General features: G+C 52.4%; 1 protein-coding gene across 1 annotated transcript; it reads right to left on the reverse strand.

The window, feature by feature from the left end:
* Nucleotides 1-7,192: 7,192 nt before the first annotated feature.
* LOC123053427 (extensin) lies at nucleotides 7,193-9,138 on the reverse strand. Its single transcript, XM_044476906.1, has 2 exons — nucleotides 8,428-9,138; nucleotides 7,193-7,380 (listed from the first exon to the last, which is right to left on the reverse strand). Exon 1 carries the CDS (start codon nucleotides 8,858-8,860, stop codon nucleotides 8,465-8,467), a length of 396 nt encoding a protein of 131 aa, XP_044332841.1. The 5' UTR covers nucleotides 8,861-9,138; the 3' UTR covers nucleotides 7,193-7,380; nucleotides 8,428-8,464.
* Between the last annotated feature and the right edge of the window lie 2,214 nt (nucleotides 9,139-11,352).

Below are 11,352 nucleotides of genomic sequence, written 5' to 3' on the forward strand. Positions count from 1 at the left end.
GATAAGCCGCCCGCTAACTTATGACGCCTGCTGAGTTGAAGTCCCCGGCTCATTCCTGTCTTCTCCTCCGGCTGATCCCAAGACTTCGAAGGTTGATGATTTCCAGTTGATGCCGCTGAGAGCTTCGAACTGGGCTTCTTCGTCAATTAACCCGGCCGGGTCAATCTCCGGGGCGAAGGTGTGCTGACGAGCCGGAGGAATCAGATTGAGAGCTTCATAGCGAGGGGTTGGAATCCTCTGATTCTCCGCATTGTACCCCGGCTGATACTTGGTTAAGTCGGTGTCGTTCCCGATGAGGGTGGCCACCGGGCGTACAGCCTTCACACATGCCGCGAAGTCCTTCTGGTCGAAGGCTGAGCCGTCTTCCTTCAGGCTTGGGTAACCCAGGGCGATGTCTGCCGGGTCTAGCTCCGGCAGGAATGCCTTGGCCCGGCTCAGCGCGGCGATTGCTCCGGCTCTCGCGGATGCTCGTCGTAGCTCCTGGATCCGCTGCGGCAGAACTGCGAGCCGGCGCAGGACTTCGGCTAGATGAGTTGGCACCTCGTTGGATAGGGCCACCACAGCTAAGGCACGCTGTGACCCGGTGTAGAGCTGTTCCACCAGGGTGTACACGGCCTTTAACTTGGTGACCACGCTCTGGTTAAGGTTGGCGCTTCTGGGACCTGTTTAACAACATCAGATAAGCCGGTGACAAGGATGAATCAGGAGATGTAAACATTCTAACATGGATGAAAGCCGGTGAGGCGACTTACCGAAGATGGCGGCTACCATTTGGGAAACCTGGCGCTTTAGGCCGGAGAGCTCGGCGGTTTTCTCAGAGAGCGCCTTCTCCGCCTGTTCCGCCCGGGTCACCAGTGCGGCTTTCTCCTCAGCCCAGGCCTTCCGCTCAGCATCAAATTCGGTCTTCAGCTTCTCTTGAGCGGCGATGCTGGAGACAAACTTGGCGTTTGCCTTCCGGGTCTCCATTTCCTGTGTCTTCAGCCGGCTCTTGAGATCCGCAAGATCCGACTCTAATTTCTTGCCAACAGCCTGCATATATTTCCGGGTTATTAACAGTCATTATATAAGTCCCAAGCGCTTTCCAAGCAAAGACACTTGGCACTTGGGGGCTAATGCATATTGAACGTATCTATCTACGTACTGCCGGCTCAATTGAGTAAGCCGGGACCTAAGTCTACAACATATTCAAGTATAAGTCGTCGACTTGGGGGCTAGCATGACAAGGGTCACTATGCAGTAAGTAAGAAGACAGCAGAAGGATACCTCAGATTTTTGTTGGATCTGGTTGACCATGGCGATCTCGGCGTCCCGGCTCTTGTGAACTTGGCTGATGTAGCCAGAGACAAGCTCTCCAATGCTCAAGTCGGTGTAGCTGGAGAGGTCCAGATTCACCCGGTGGGGCTGCAGCAACTCCCCCTTCGCGGAGCATTTGGCCAACGCGGTCGGTCTCCCCGGCTCAACGAATTCCGTCCGGGTAATTACCACGTCCGGGTCGTCTGCTGGTGGGGCCGAGCCGGAGGCCTCCGGGTTAACCGACGCTTCGGTCGTTGTCTTGGTAGTCGGGGCAGGGGCTTCAGGCGCCGTGTCCATGGGAATGGTGGCTTCGGGGGCGGAGGCAGCTGGCGGCTCTTGAGCCGTCGCCTCCGGCTCAGGCAAGTCTGGCACTCCGGCTGACCTGGTCTTCTTTGCTCTTTTGGTGAGCTTTGCCTGGGCACTGAAAAGGCAGAAGTGTTAGGCATACAAAGAGTAAGTACAGACAGATAATGAAGGAGATTGTTATTACCCGGGTGCAGTCTTGAAGGCCGGCAGACTTGACTGCATGGAGTCACCCGAAGAGGGGGAGGTCTCCTGATAATTGGAGTCAGAAGAGTTGAGTGGCTGACGGATAACACCCGCCAACGGATGAAAGGGGTACAGGTGAGAAAAAACCTCAGTGCGACGCTTCCTGGTTGCGTCGGGTAACCCGGCGGAGAGGTCGGTGTCTTTGCGGGCCCGGGTGTGACGCCGACTTTCGTGAACCTGCTGCTTCAAAAGAAATTGAGGGTCTTGATGAGCTAATGGATGTGAAAAGCTTACTTTCCGGGTTACTCTTCGGACTTTCAGCTGTGGCAAAGGCTCCGAGTCGGAGGAAAGTGACATTACCTCTTCAACCACCGGGTTACTGGCGCCGGTGTCATCCTGTCAATGAGCAAATGTTGATAAGGTGGACAGCAACAAACAACAAATATGGCAAGACTTTAAAGGTTTAAGGATTACCTCTGACTCGGAGCTGTCGCTTAATTGCAGTAGCTCCGAAGCAGTGGGTCTGCTTCCCTTTTTGCGAGGGGCGGCTTTCTTGGCGGCTTTCTTTGCTTTCCGGGCTTTCTTGGCCGCCTCATGGTCATATTTGACCCGCCAGAATTTATCATCAGCCTGAGAGATACAATGATTGATTCTTAAAACGGTTCAGTTGAAGGTTATATGCAGACGAAGATAAAGGTTAAAGTCAGCGGCTTACCGCTGGGGCTGGATTGATCTTGCAGAAGGGGGCTAGCCCGGTTCTTCCGCAATCTGCCAAGCTCTCGTTTAGAAGAGCCTTGGTCTCCTCCTCTGCAACGTCTTCTGGAAGATCATTGCGACTGTGCCTCTGCGGGTCATCCTTTCGCCCGGTGTACTCACACATTAAGCCGGGGCGGCGGCTCAATGGGATCACCCGCCAAGAGATCCAGACCCGGACCAGGTCAATTCCGTTCAGACCGTTGCCTAGCAGGGCCTTGATCTTATTGATCGTTGGAAGCAGAGGCTGGCGTTCCGCGGCAGTCAGTTTGTCGGATAGCGGATGAGTCGGCTCTAGGCGCGTTGGGCGAAAGCCGGGCAGCGGGTTCTCCTCAGCCGGGGACGTGTCTTGGCAGTAGAACCAAGTCATATTCCAGTCCTTAGGGTGGCTCGGCGGCTCTGCGTAAGGGAACAGACAGTCCCTACGCCGCTGGATGGAGATGCCGCCTAATTCCAGACTTGGCCCGTTGGCACACTCATTTTGGCGGTTTAAATAAAACAGCTCTCTGAAGAGCAGCAGACTCGGCTCTTCTCCAAGATACACTTCACAAAAGACTTGGAAGTTGCAGATGTTGGATACGGAGTTGGCCTGAGGCCGAAGGTCAAAGAAGTTGAGCACGTCCCGGAAGAATTTTGAGCCAGGCGGTGCGAAGCCCCGGCTCATATGGTCCGCAAAGATCACTACCTCCCCGTCCCTCGGCTGTGCTCTTTCTTCTGACGGATCAGGGGCACGGTAGGACATCACTTCCTTCTTGGGCAGATATCCGGACTTAACGAAGTTGGCCAGGGTCTCGTCAGTGACGTTGGATCTCATCCAGTTGCAAGTGATGGGAGCCTTGGGAGGCATGGTGAAGGTTGGTGGTCTATGATAAAGAGAAAAGTATCCGGGTTAATTGTAAGCCGGAGATTATCATTCAGACTAAGATGGCGGCTTATGAAGGGGACTAATGATATATATTCAGATACGGTGGGTTATTTGAGCCGCAGGGGGATTCTAAGTAATTTGGTTATCTACGGTTTTACCAGAGTTAAGCCGGAGGATTCTACAGAGCATAGTTCTCTTTAAACCGGAAAAGTTCTATGGCGCATGTCTTCTTTAAACCGGAGATATAAGCCGCCAAGATTCAAGGGCTGCAGTTTTTACTAAGTGTGGTAAAACAGGTTTTACATGTTGCAGTAACTTTTTTGGATCAAAATACAGGTGAAATGAAAATTTTCTAGACCTAAAAAACAGAGGCAGCAGAAGTTCTTGAGGTTGAACACGGTTCTGATGCAGTAAAAGGACGGCTTCTTGCAGGTGAAATGGATCTCAAACATCTACCGCAGTGGTTCTACGCAGAGTTAAGATCAAGAGAAGGGTGGTAAAAAACAAAACTACGCAGGCCGCAACGAACTATGAAGAACTGGAGGAACCCTACTGTAGATCTACTCTACGGGGTGGTGAGAACTTACCGGAGCTGAAGAGGTGCGGGAGTCGCCGCCGTTTGTCTGGTCCGGGTCAGGGTGATGCAGCGGCCAAGGTTGACGAAGGTCGGAGGCGAGACGACGGCGGCGGAGCACGAGCTCGGGCAGAGGAGCGACGGCGCGAGGAGGAAGAAAGGGAGCGTGAGAAGAACACGTTGGGCCGGCCTATTTATAAGGTGGAGTCATAAGTGGGCGCGGGATTCAAGGAGACCACAGCGTGGTTATCTCCCCCTCACGACGCCTCGATTTTCGGAACGACAGTAAAAGCAAAGATCCGTTGCGGATCTGGCGGAGTAAAAAACGGACTTAATGGAGGATGACGTCACGGCGGATTATCCGGAGTCCAGAGGATGACGTCACTCCGGGTTATGGCCTTCACATGAATGGTAAGCCGGAGATTTTTTCTGTCGGCAGAGTTGAAGATTGACACGAGCCGGCTCAAGTCAATCTGGGGCCTAATGTTGAGGATATAGACCTTAGAGTCACCCGCCAGGAGGGGCCGGGTTACTCTTCGGATGGTCATTACCAGAAGCCCGGAGCCAAGTTTCAAGACGATGGGCCAGAGATGGGCTGAGACCCGGATATGGCTTAGGGCCTGTAGTTACAATCATTATTATAGTAGACTTGTAGTGTAAGGCAAGTATAGTTTAGAGTCCGAGCCGGACGTTCTTATGAGCCGGCCGGGACTCTAAGGGCTGCTGGGCGTCAGCCTCCCTATATAAAGGGACGACCCGGCAGCGGTTCAAGGGCGACAACAATCTCATTGAGAGCCGGGCATAGCTGTTTAGCTCCCTGGCGATCGTAACCCTAATCAGATACACCTCAAACTGGACGTAGGCTTTTACCTTCACCGTAAGGGGCCGAACCAGTATAAACCCTCGTGTTCCTTGTCCCGCATAACCCCTTCAAGCTTCCTAGTTGCGATGGCTCCACGAATAAGTCCTAGCTCGAGGACATCTGCCGTGACAACTCCACGACAGTACTGGTGAGTCCGGCGCAACGGAAGAGTCGGACGAAGGAGTAGGGCTGGGTGGTGGAGTGGGAGCAGGGCTGGGTGGTGGAGGACTCGGTGCTGGTGATGTCGTAGGCGGAACCGAACGAGTCGACGGCGGCCTGTAGATAGGGGTTTTGCCGCGGTAGTTCGGACTAGGACGCCAGCCTGGGGGCGGTTGAACAGATGACGATGCGGACGGCCCGGCGGCAGGAGCCGGCCGGGAAGGCGGCGCTGGTGTAGACGACAGAGGAGGACAAGCCGCAGCATGAAAGACCTTGGGGCGAGAGTCCTTGCGAGCTTGTGTTTCCGCCGCGAGTTGTAGCAAGGAACGAACTTCAGCGAAGGTAGGAGGGGGCCGTATCATCGGTATGAACGAGGCTTGCTTGTCAAAGTCTTCGCTGAGGCCGACGACGACGATATTGATTAGCTGTGAGTCGCTAACTGTATCGCCGAGTTCGCGGAGCTCATCACCAATGGTCTTAACGCGCTGGCAGAACAGGTTCACTGGGGCGTCTCCTTGCACCATATTGCGAAGCTCGGTGTGGAGAGCGTTTTTCCAAGCGTCGGTGTTGCTTTGGAAGAGCTGACGGAGGGAGTGCCAGATGTTGGCAGCGGTGGCGCCGTCGTGATCGAGCATGTTGAAGATCTCGGTGGTGATGCGGGTGTAGAACCACTGGACGATCGCGAGATCGTCTTTCAACCATTGCGGATCGTCGGGGCGGGGAAAACAGTTGGCGGCGACATGCGAGCGCAGGTTGCAGCGGCCGAGGTGGAGATCGAAGAGATGTCTCCAATGGTAGTAGTTGTGGGTGGCGAGATCAAGAACTATGGGGATGTAGGGGCTGACGTCGGAGATTGTGTCAGCAAGAGATATTGGTGCGGCGAGGATGGGTGCAGGGTAGTTTTGTGGAGCTATGGTGAGGGCCGAGAGAGAAGCGGCCGCGGCGTTGGCAGCCTTGGCGATGAGTGCGGCCCGGCGCTCGAAGTAGCCGGGCGGCGGCGGCGGCGGTGGCGTTGGCGGAGCCATACCCTAAACCCTGGGACCGGTATCTGATACCATGAAAGCTGAATAAAACTGTTGCTTATTGATGATTTGGTGCGGCATACAAGAGTATATAAAAAGGTACAAGCCGACTTAGGGTAGGGGTACAAAACTGACTTGGACTAGAAGTCGTATACCATAATGACTACTCTAACAGTGTCCATGGGGATGGCCGTAGGGTGCTCCGCACCAAAGGCTGGGTCGGGTCTGGGCTTGCGGGGTTAGATTGTTGTGGTTGGATCGGCAGAGCTCTTGATCTCTTCAAGCTCAATGGAAGCCAGGGCGGCTTCCTTGATCTCGACGTTTGCGACCTCTGTAGCCAGCGCTCTTTCATTGCTCCCGTGGAAGGTGATGGCGCCGTTTGGTCCGGGTCTCTTGAGTAACAAATATGTGTACACTCAACAGTTGCAACCTCTGCAGCTAGCGCTCTTTTCAGTGCTCCCGTGGAAGGTGATGGTGTCATTTGGTCCGGGCCTCTTGAGCAACAAATATGTGTACAAGCGTAGCACCATGAACTTTACATAGGCGGGCCTGGCAAGGATGGCGTTGTATCCCCTATGGAACGGCGTGACCTCAAAGCACATGTTTTTGAGCGGAAGTTATCTTCGTCTCCGAAGATCCCCACTAGCTCGACTTGTCCAAGGGGTTGCGCCTTTTTGCCAGGCACAAACCCGTGGAAGCCGGTGGATGCCGGGCTTAGACGGGACTTGAAAATTCGCATCTTCGCCAAGGTGTCAGGGAAGATCATGTTAATCCCGGTGCGCCCGTCCATGAGGACTCGAGGAGGTGGAAACCGTCGACAATCAAATCTACCACCAGAGCAAAGTTCACGAGGTACATGGGTCGGGTGGTCTATGCAATCGAAGGTGACGGTGGAGTCGGCCCAATCCGGCATGGCGCGTGAGCTTCTAGGCCTGACGTGTATCTGCGGCCCAGAAGATCATGTGTACATTGTACAACTGGGCGGGCTGGTGTTGATGAAGATCCCGCTATTCCGAGGGGGTTGTTGTCGTTGTTGTAGCTATTGATATATAAGTACTCCCTCCGGTCTAAAATAAGTGTCACAGTTTTGAACTAAGGGTTGCCTTAGTTCAAAATTACAACACTTATTTTGGAGCGGAGGGAGTAGAATTTAATTGGTGACAGTAGAAGAGGACTTTCAACGCAGAAACTTATTTAGACTGAATGCATCAAACCCGCGTCTACAAACAAAAGCTGAGGTATCTAAACTAGTAGGACAAAGATACCAAGAAGAACATTCCACATCCACATCTTGCTCTTCAGTGGACAGCTGCTCATTCAAGTTGGCACACGTTTTTACAGTCAAGTACTTCAGGGCTTGGATCTGAGCAATAAAATAAGGTCAGATTTGTCCAGTTGTCCAAGATGCAAATTTTAGGACAAATGTAACTACTGACCAGCTGCCTCTCACATGCATGACCAATGATCTATGTACCATTTCAGATTCAAAAATCATTTGGTCCAAATAACTATGCTCCTTATTTATTTATTTTCCTCTCGAAGGAAAACAAGCAAGAGATGGGTTACCCCACGACATGCCCTTTCAACTGACTCACTGTTTATGCATCATAGTTACACATGCAATACCTGCCCGAAGGTAACAGAGGAAGTGGACAACTTGTGATAACACGAACAGCTAACAGTTAACCATGACATCTTGAGTTTGCTGATTTTCCATGATCACTAAATAGTTGATACCTCTGAATTTTCTATCATGATAGCGTGATTGCACTCAGAGTAGACCAGGAGAGGACAGTGCAGATACAAAGAAATACGGTACAAGACACAAAGTACAGGTACAGCCAGCTTGTTTTAAAAAAAGGATTTACAATCAGCTTGCTGATCACTAAGCCATCATAGCAGGAGTGACAAGGGACCAAGGTTCATAAGTGCAACTTCATTGTGTAATCGCTGGCTCAATCATTCCACATGGAGCAATATTGATTCTCTGAAGTGCTAGCACAGTTGACATACTTAAGAGCTAAGATCACGGCACCACAGAAATAATTTGAATCACTTTGTAGTTTGTACATTGATGCCCATCTAAGCAAGCAGCTATAATCAGTCCCAGCCCCACATGAATCAATCAACATATCACCATTTCGGAATCTCGATCACTTGCTAGTACTAGTACCTACTCACAAATAAAACAGACACCACAGCTCTCACATCAGTATATCACATGGCCTGTCTACTAGGGTCTGCACGGAGCAGAAGCAAATTGTACACACCCTACAGCAAAGCACTGGCGCCCAACACATGCGAAAAGAACGGCGTGTAAAAATGGAATTAATGGAGAATAGGCATACGTTCATGGCTTCTTCCTTTACAACGACGATTTCAGATCACGGACAATTAACGAATCACGGACCTGACGGGACGAGCAAGGAGCAGAGCAGGCGGCCAGGTCAGGTGAGGGGCGTGGAGGAGGACACCTCAGCCCTGTCGAGCCGCCGCAGCTGCCAGGCGCGCAGCGCCAGGAACGCGCCGAGGACGACCTGCATTGCCACGGCGACGCCGGCGAAGGCGATCCCGAGCCTCTCGCCGAAGTTGAGCCGCCGCCAGTGCGGAGGGGGCGGGGGCGGGCGGTGGTGGTAGTGGTGGTGGTGGTGCGGGTGGTGCGGCGGCGGGGGGGCGCTGTCGGAGTCGGACGCGACCCGCCGCGGCGGCGCGTGGAGCGGGGCGGGGCTCGACGGCGGCGGCTCGGCAGCGGAGAGGGACGGGGAGGAGGAGAGGAGGAGGAAGGGCAGGAGGAGTGTCAAGGTCGCGGCTCGGCGGGGCGGCCGTGGTGCGGTTGACGCCATGGGGGCGTTGGCGGCATACAGATACAGGTGGAGGTGAGGCAACAAATCTGGCGGGGACTGTGGCGAGAGAGGGAGAGAGAAGTGTAGAGGGAGGAGGGGAGGAGGAACCGGAGGAGACGGAGAGGAGCTGTGGGAGGCTGGCGGAAGCTGGACGCGTGTGGCCGTGTCCCACTGCTCCCTCGCTTTGTGTTCGGGGGACGCGACGGCGACGGACGGGGGTGGCGGTTGCGTGGCGTGTCCCGGGGGTCGGGCCGCGGACAGCCACTCGCTCGCTCCTCTGTCCACAATCAACAACAACGTTACGGCAGGTAGTCAGGTTACCGCCAGCGGGGCGAAATAATTGGGAGGACGCGGACAGCTTGACCCCGAGCAAGACGCGTCAAGGTCGGGGCACGGGACCTCGCTCGCTGTTCCGTATAGGTTAGGACTTTCCCGCTATGGAAGTCGCTGCTGTTTTTTGTCGATTCAAGTCACAGTCTCGTTCGGTTTTGCTAAATGTTTGGCACGAGGCTAGGGTTTGGCTGGCTGATTGAGTTGTACACTGCACGTTGTTGTGTCGATTTTTTGGTGTCTCCACTCACGGTCTCTTTTGTTCTTGCAAAATGTGCGGCAGAGTAGGACTAGGAAAGTGTAGTCGCCAAGAACCAGACCAGCATGACAACGACGGTGCTGTATGAGCCAAGTCAGGGTCCTTGTGGAGTGTTGTGGCGGCAAGAGTAATCTGCTTAGAGGAAAGAAACAACTCCTTATATAACACCATCTTAAATTTCGTTTCCCTATTTAACACTGAAAATCTTTTTTCCCTATCTAACAACGAGTCTAAAATTTGTGCCCTTTATGGCATTTTCGTCCATTTTAAGACTAAATGACACCTGAAAAGACCCTTTTGCCCTTCATGTGTGTGCGAGACAGTAGCTCACACACAACATCAGTATGGGGCAGTAGCACACACATGCAGCACATACACAAGAACGCAACACACATGCACGCAGCACACAGCAACACACACCCACGCATCAACACACACAGCCGCACGCAAGCACACACAAACACGCAGTCACGCAACAGCACACACCAAACAACATGTGCAGCAGCACGCGGCAAAATTGACAAATTTGATCTATGGATGAAATCAAATCACAGAATGAACTGCCCGTGAAACTATTTCACGCGGCTGACCTTTTTGTGTGACGCCCGACACGAAGGCGTCACACTACACTGTACAACGCCTCACACATAGGCGCCACACGCCTAGCCAGCGTCGCACCCGTGTGATCCAAAAATTACTAAGTCAGTGTGCAGCGCCTGAGAGTTAGGCGCCACACTATACAGTGTAGCGCCTAGCTTCTAGGCGATGCAATAGTGGTTGCTTCATTTTGTAGTGCAACCACTAGTGCAGCGCCTGAGAGTTAGGCGCCACACTATACAGTGCAGCGTCTAGCTCTTAGGCTCTGCACAATGACTTGGCAATTTTTAGGCAGTCTGGGGTGCAACGCTCGCCAGGCGTGTAGCGCCTATCTGTGAGGCGTTGCACAGTGTAGTGTGGCGCCTTCGTGTCGGGCGTCACACAAAAAGGTCAGCCGCGTGAAATAGTTTCAGAGGCAGTTCATTCTGTGATTTGATTTCGTCCACAGGTCAAATTTGTCAAATTTGTCGCAACACGCACGCACGCACACACAAACACGCAGGCACGCAGCAGCACATACGCACACGCGCACACACGCAGCATCAGTAGAACACACGTGCGTGCGCTCACACACACAGCAGAACGCACGCGCGTGCATAAACATACGCACATGAGGGGCAAAGGGGTCTTTTCAGGTATCGTTTAGGCTTAAAATAGACAAAAGTGTCATAAAAGGCATAAAATTTAGACTTGTTGTTAGATAGGGAAGAAATAATTTATCGATGTCAAATAGGGCATAAAATTTAGACATGATGTTAAATAAGGAATTCTCTCTAGAGGAAAGGCGTTGAGCTAAAAAATCGATTAGCACTATGAATAAGTAATAAAAAGAAAATGAGCGAACATAAGCCTTTTTTAGACAATCTTGCGAAACTTTGTTAATTCGTCACAATGTTTCTAGGTATGAAAAGAAGATCATGGGGTTGGCTTAACCAAACATGACAGGTTATGAGCTTCGACATTCGAGCTCCTAATTCATGAACTATGTTACCAGTTGTAAAAACTATTGCCCCGTCTATGGTTTCATGGATGATTGCACCATAGCTAATTGAACTCCCTTGCTAGATATCTTATATACCACCATCATGCAATTTGAAGCAAGGTGAATCCATTGAACATCAAGATCATCTCCAAGGGTCATGGCTTCTCTAACAGCAAGTGCTTCAAGCCTCGTGGTTCAGATATATCATTGAGTACGATAGTTGAAGCTCCCCGAAAAGTTTCGGTATGATCTCTGCAAAGCACCTACTACACCAAAAACCCCATTCCTTAGCATTATCGCATCAACATTGATCTTGGCACGGTT

This window comes from Triticum aestivum, chromosome 2D, assembly GCF_018294505.1.
Source record: "Triticum aestivum cultivar Chinese Spring chromosome 2D, IWGSC CS RefSeq v2.1, whole genome shotgun sequence".
NCBI classification, from domain to species: Eukaryota; Viridiplantae; Streptophyta; class Magnoliopsida; order Poales; family Poaceae; genus Triticum; species Triticum aestivum.

What these genes read in the sequence shown, in the direction of transcription:
- LOC123053427 (XM_044476906.1), bottom strand. Translation starts at nt 8,860, where the DNA reads ATGGCGTCAACCGCACCACGGCCGCCCCGCCGAGCCGCGACCTTGACA.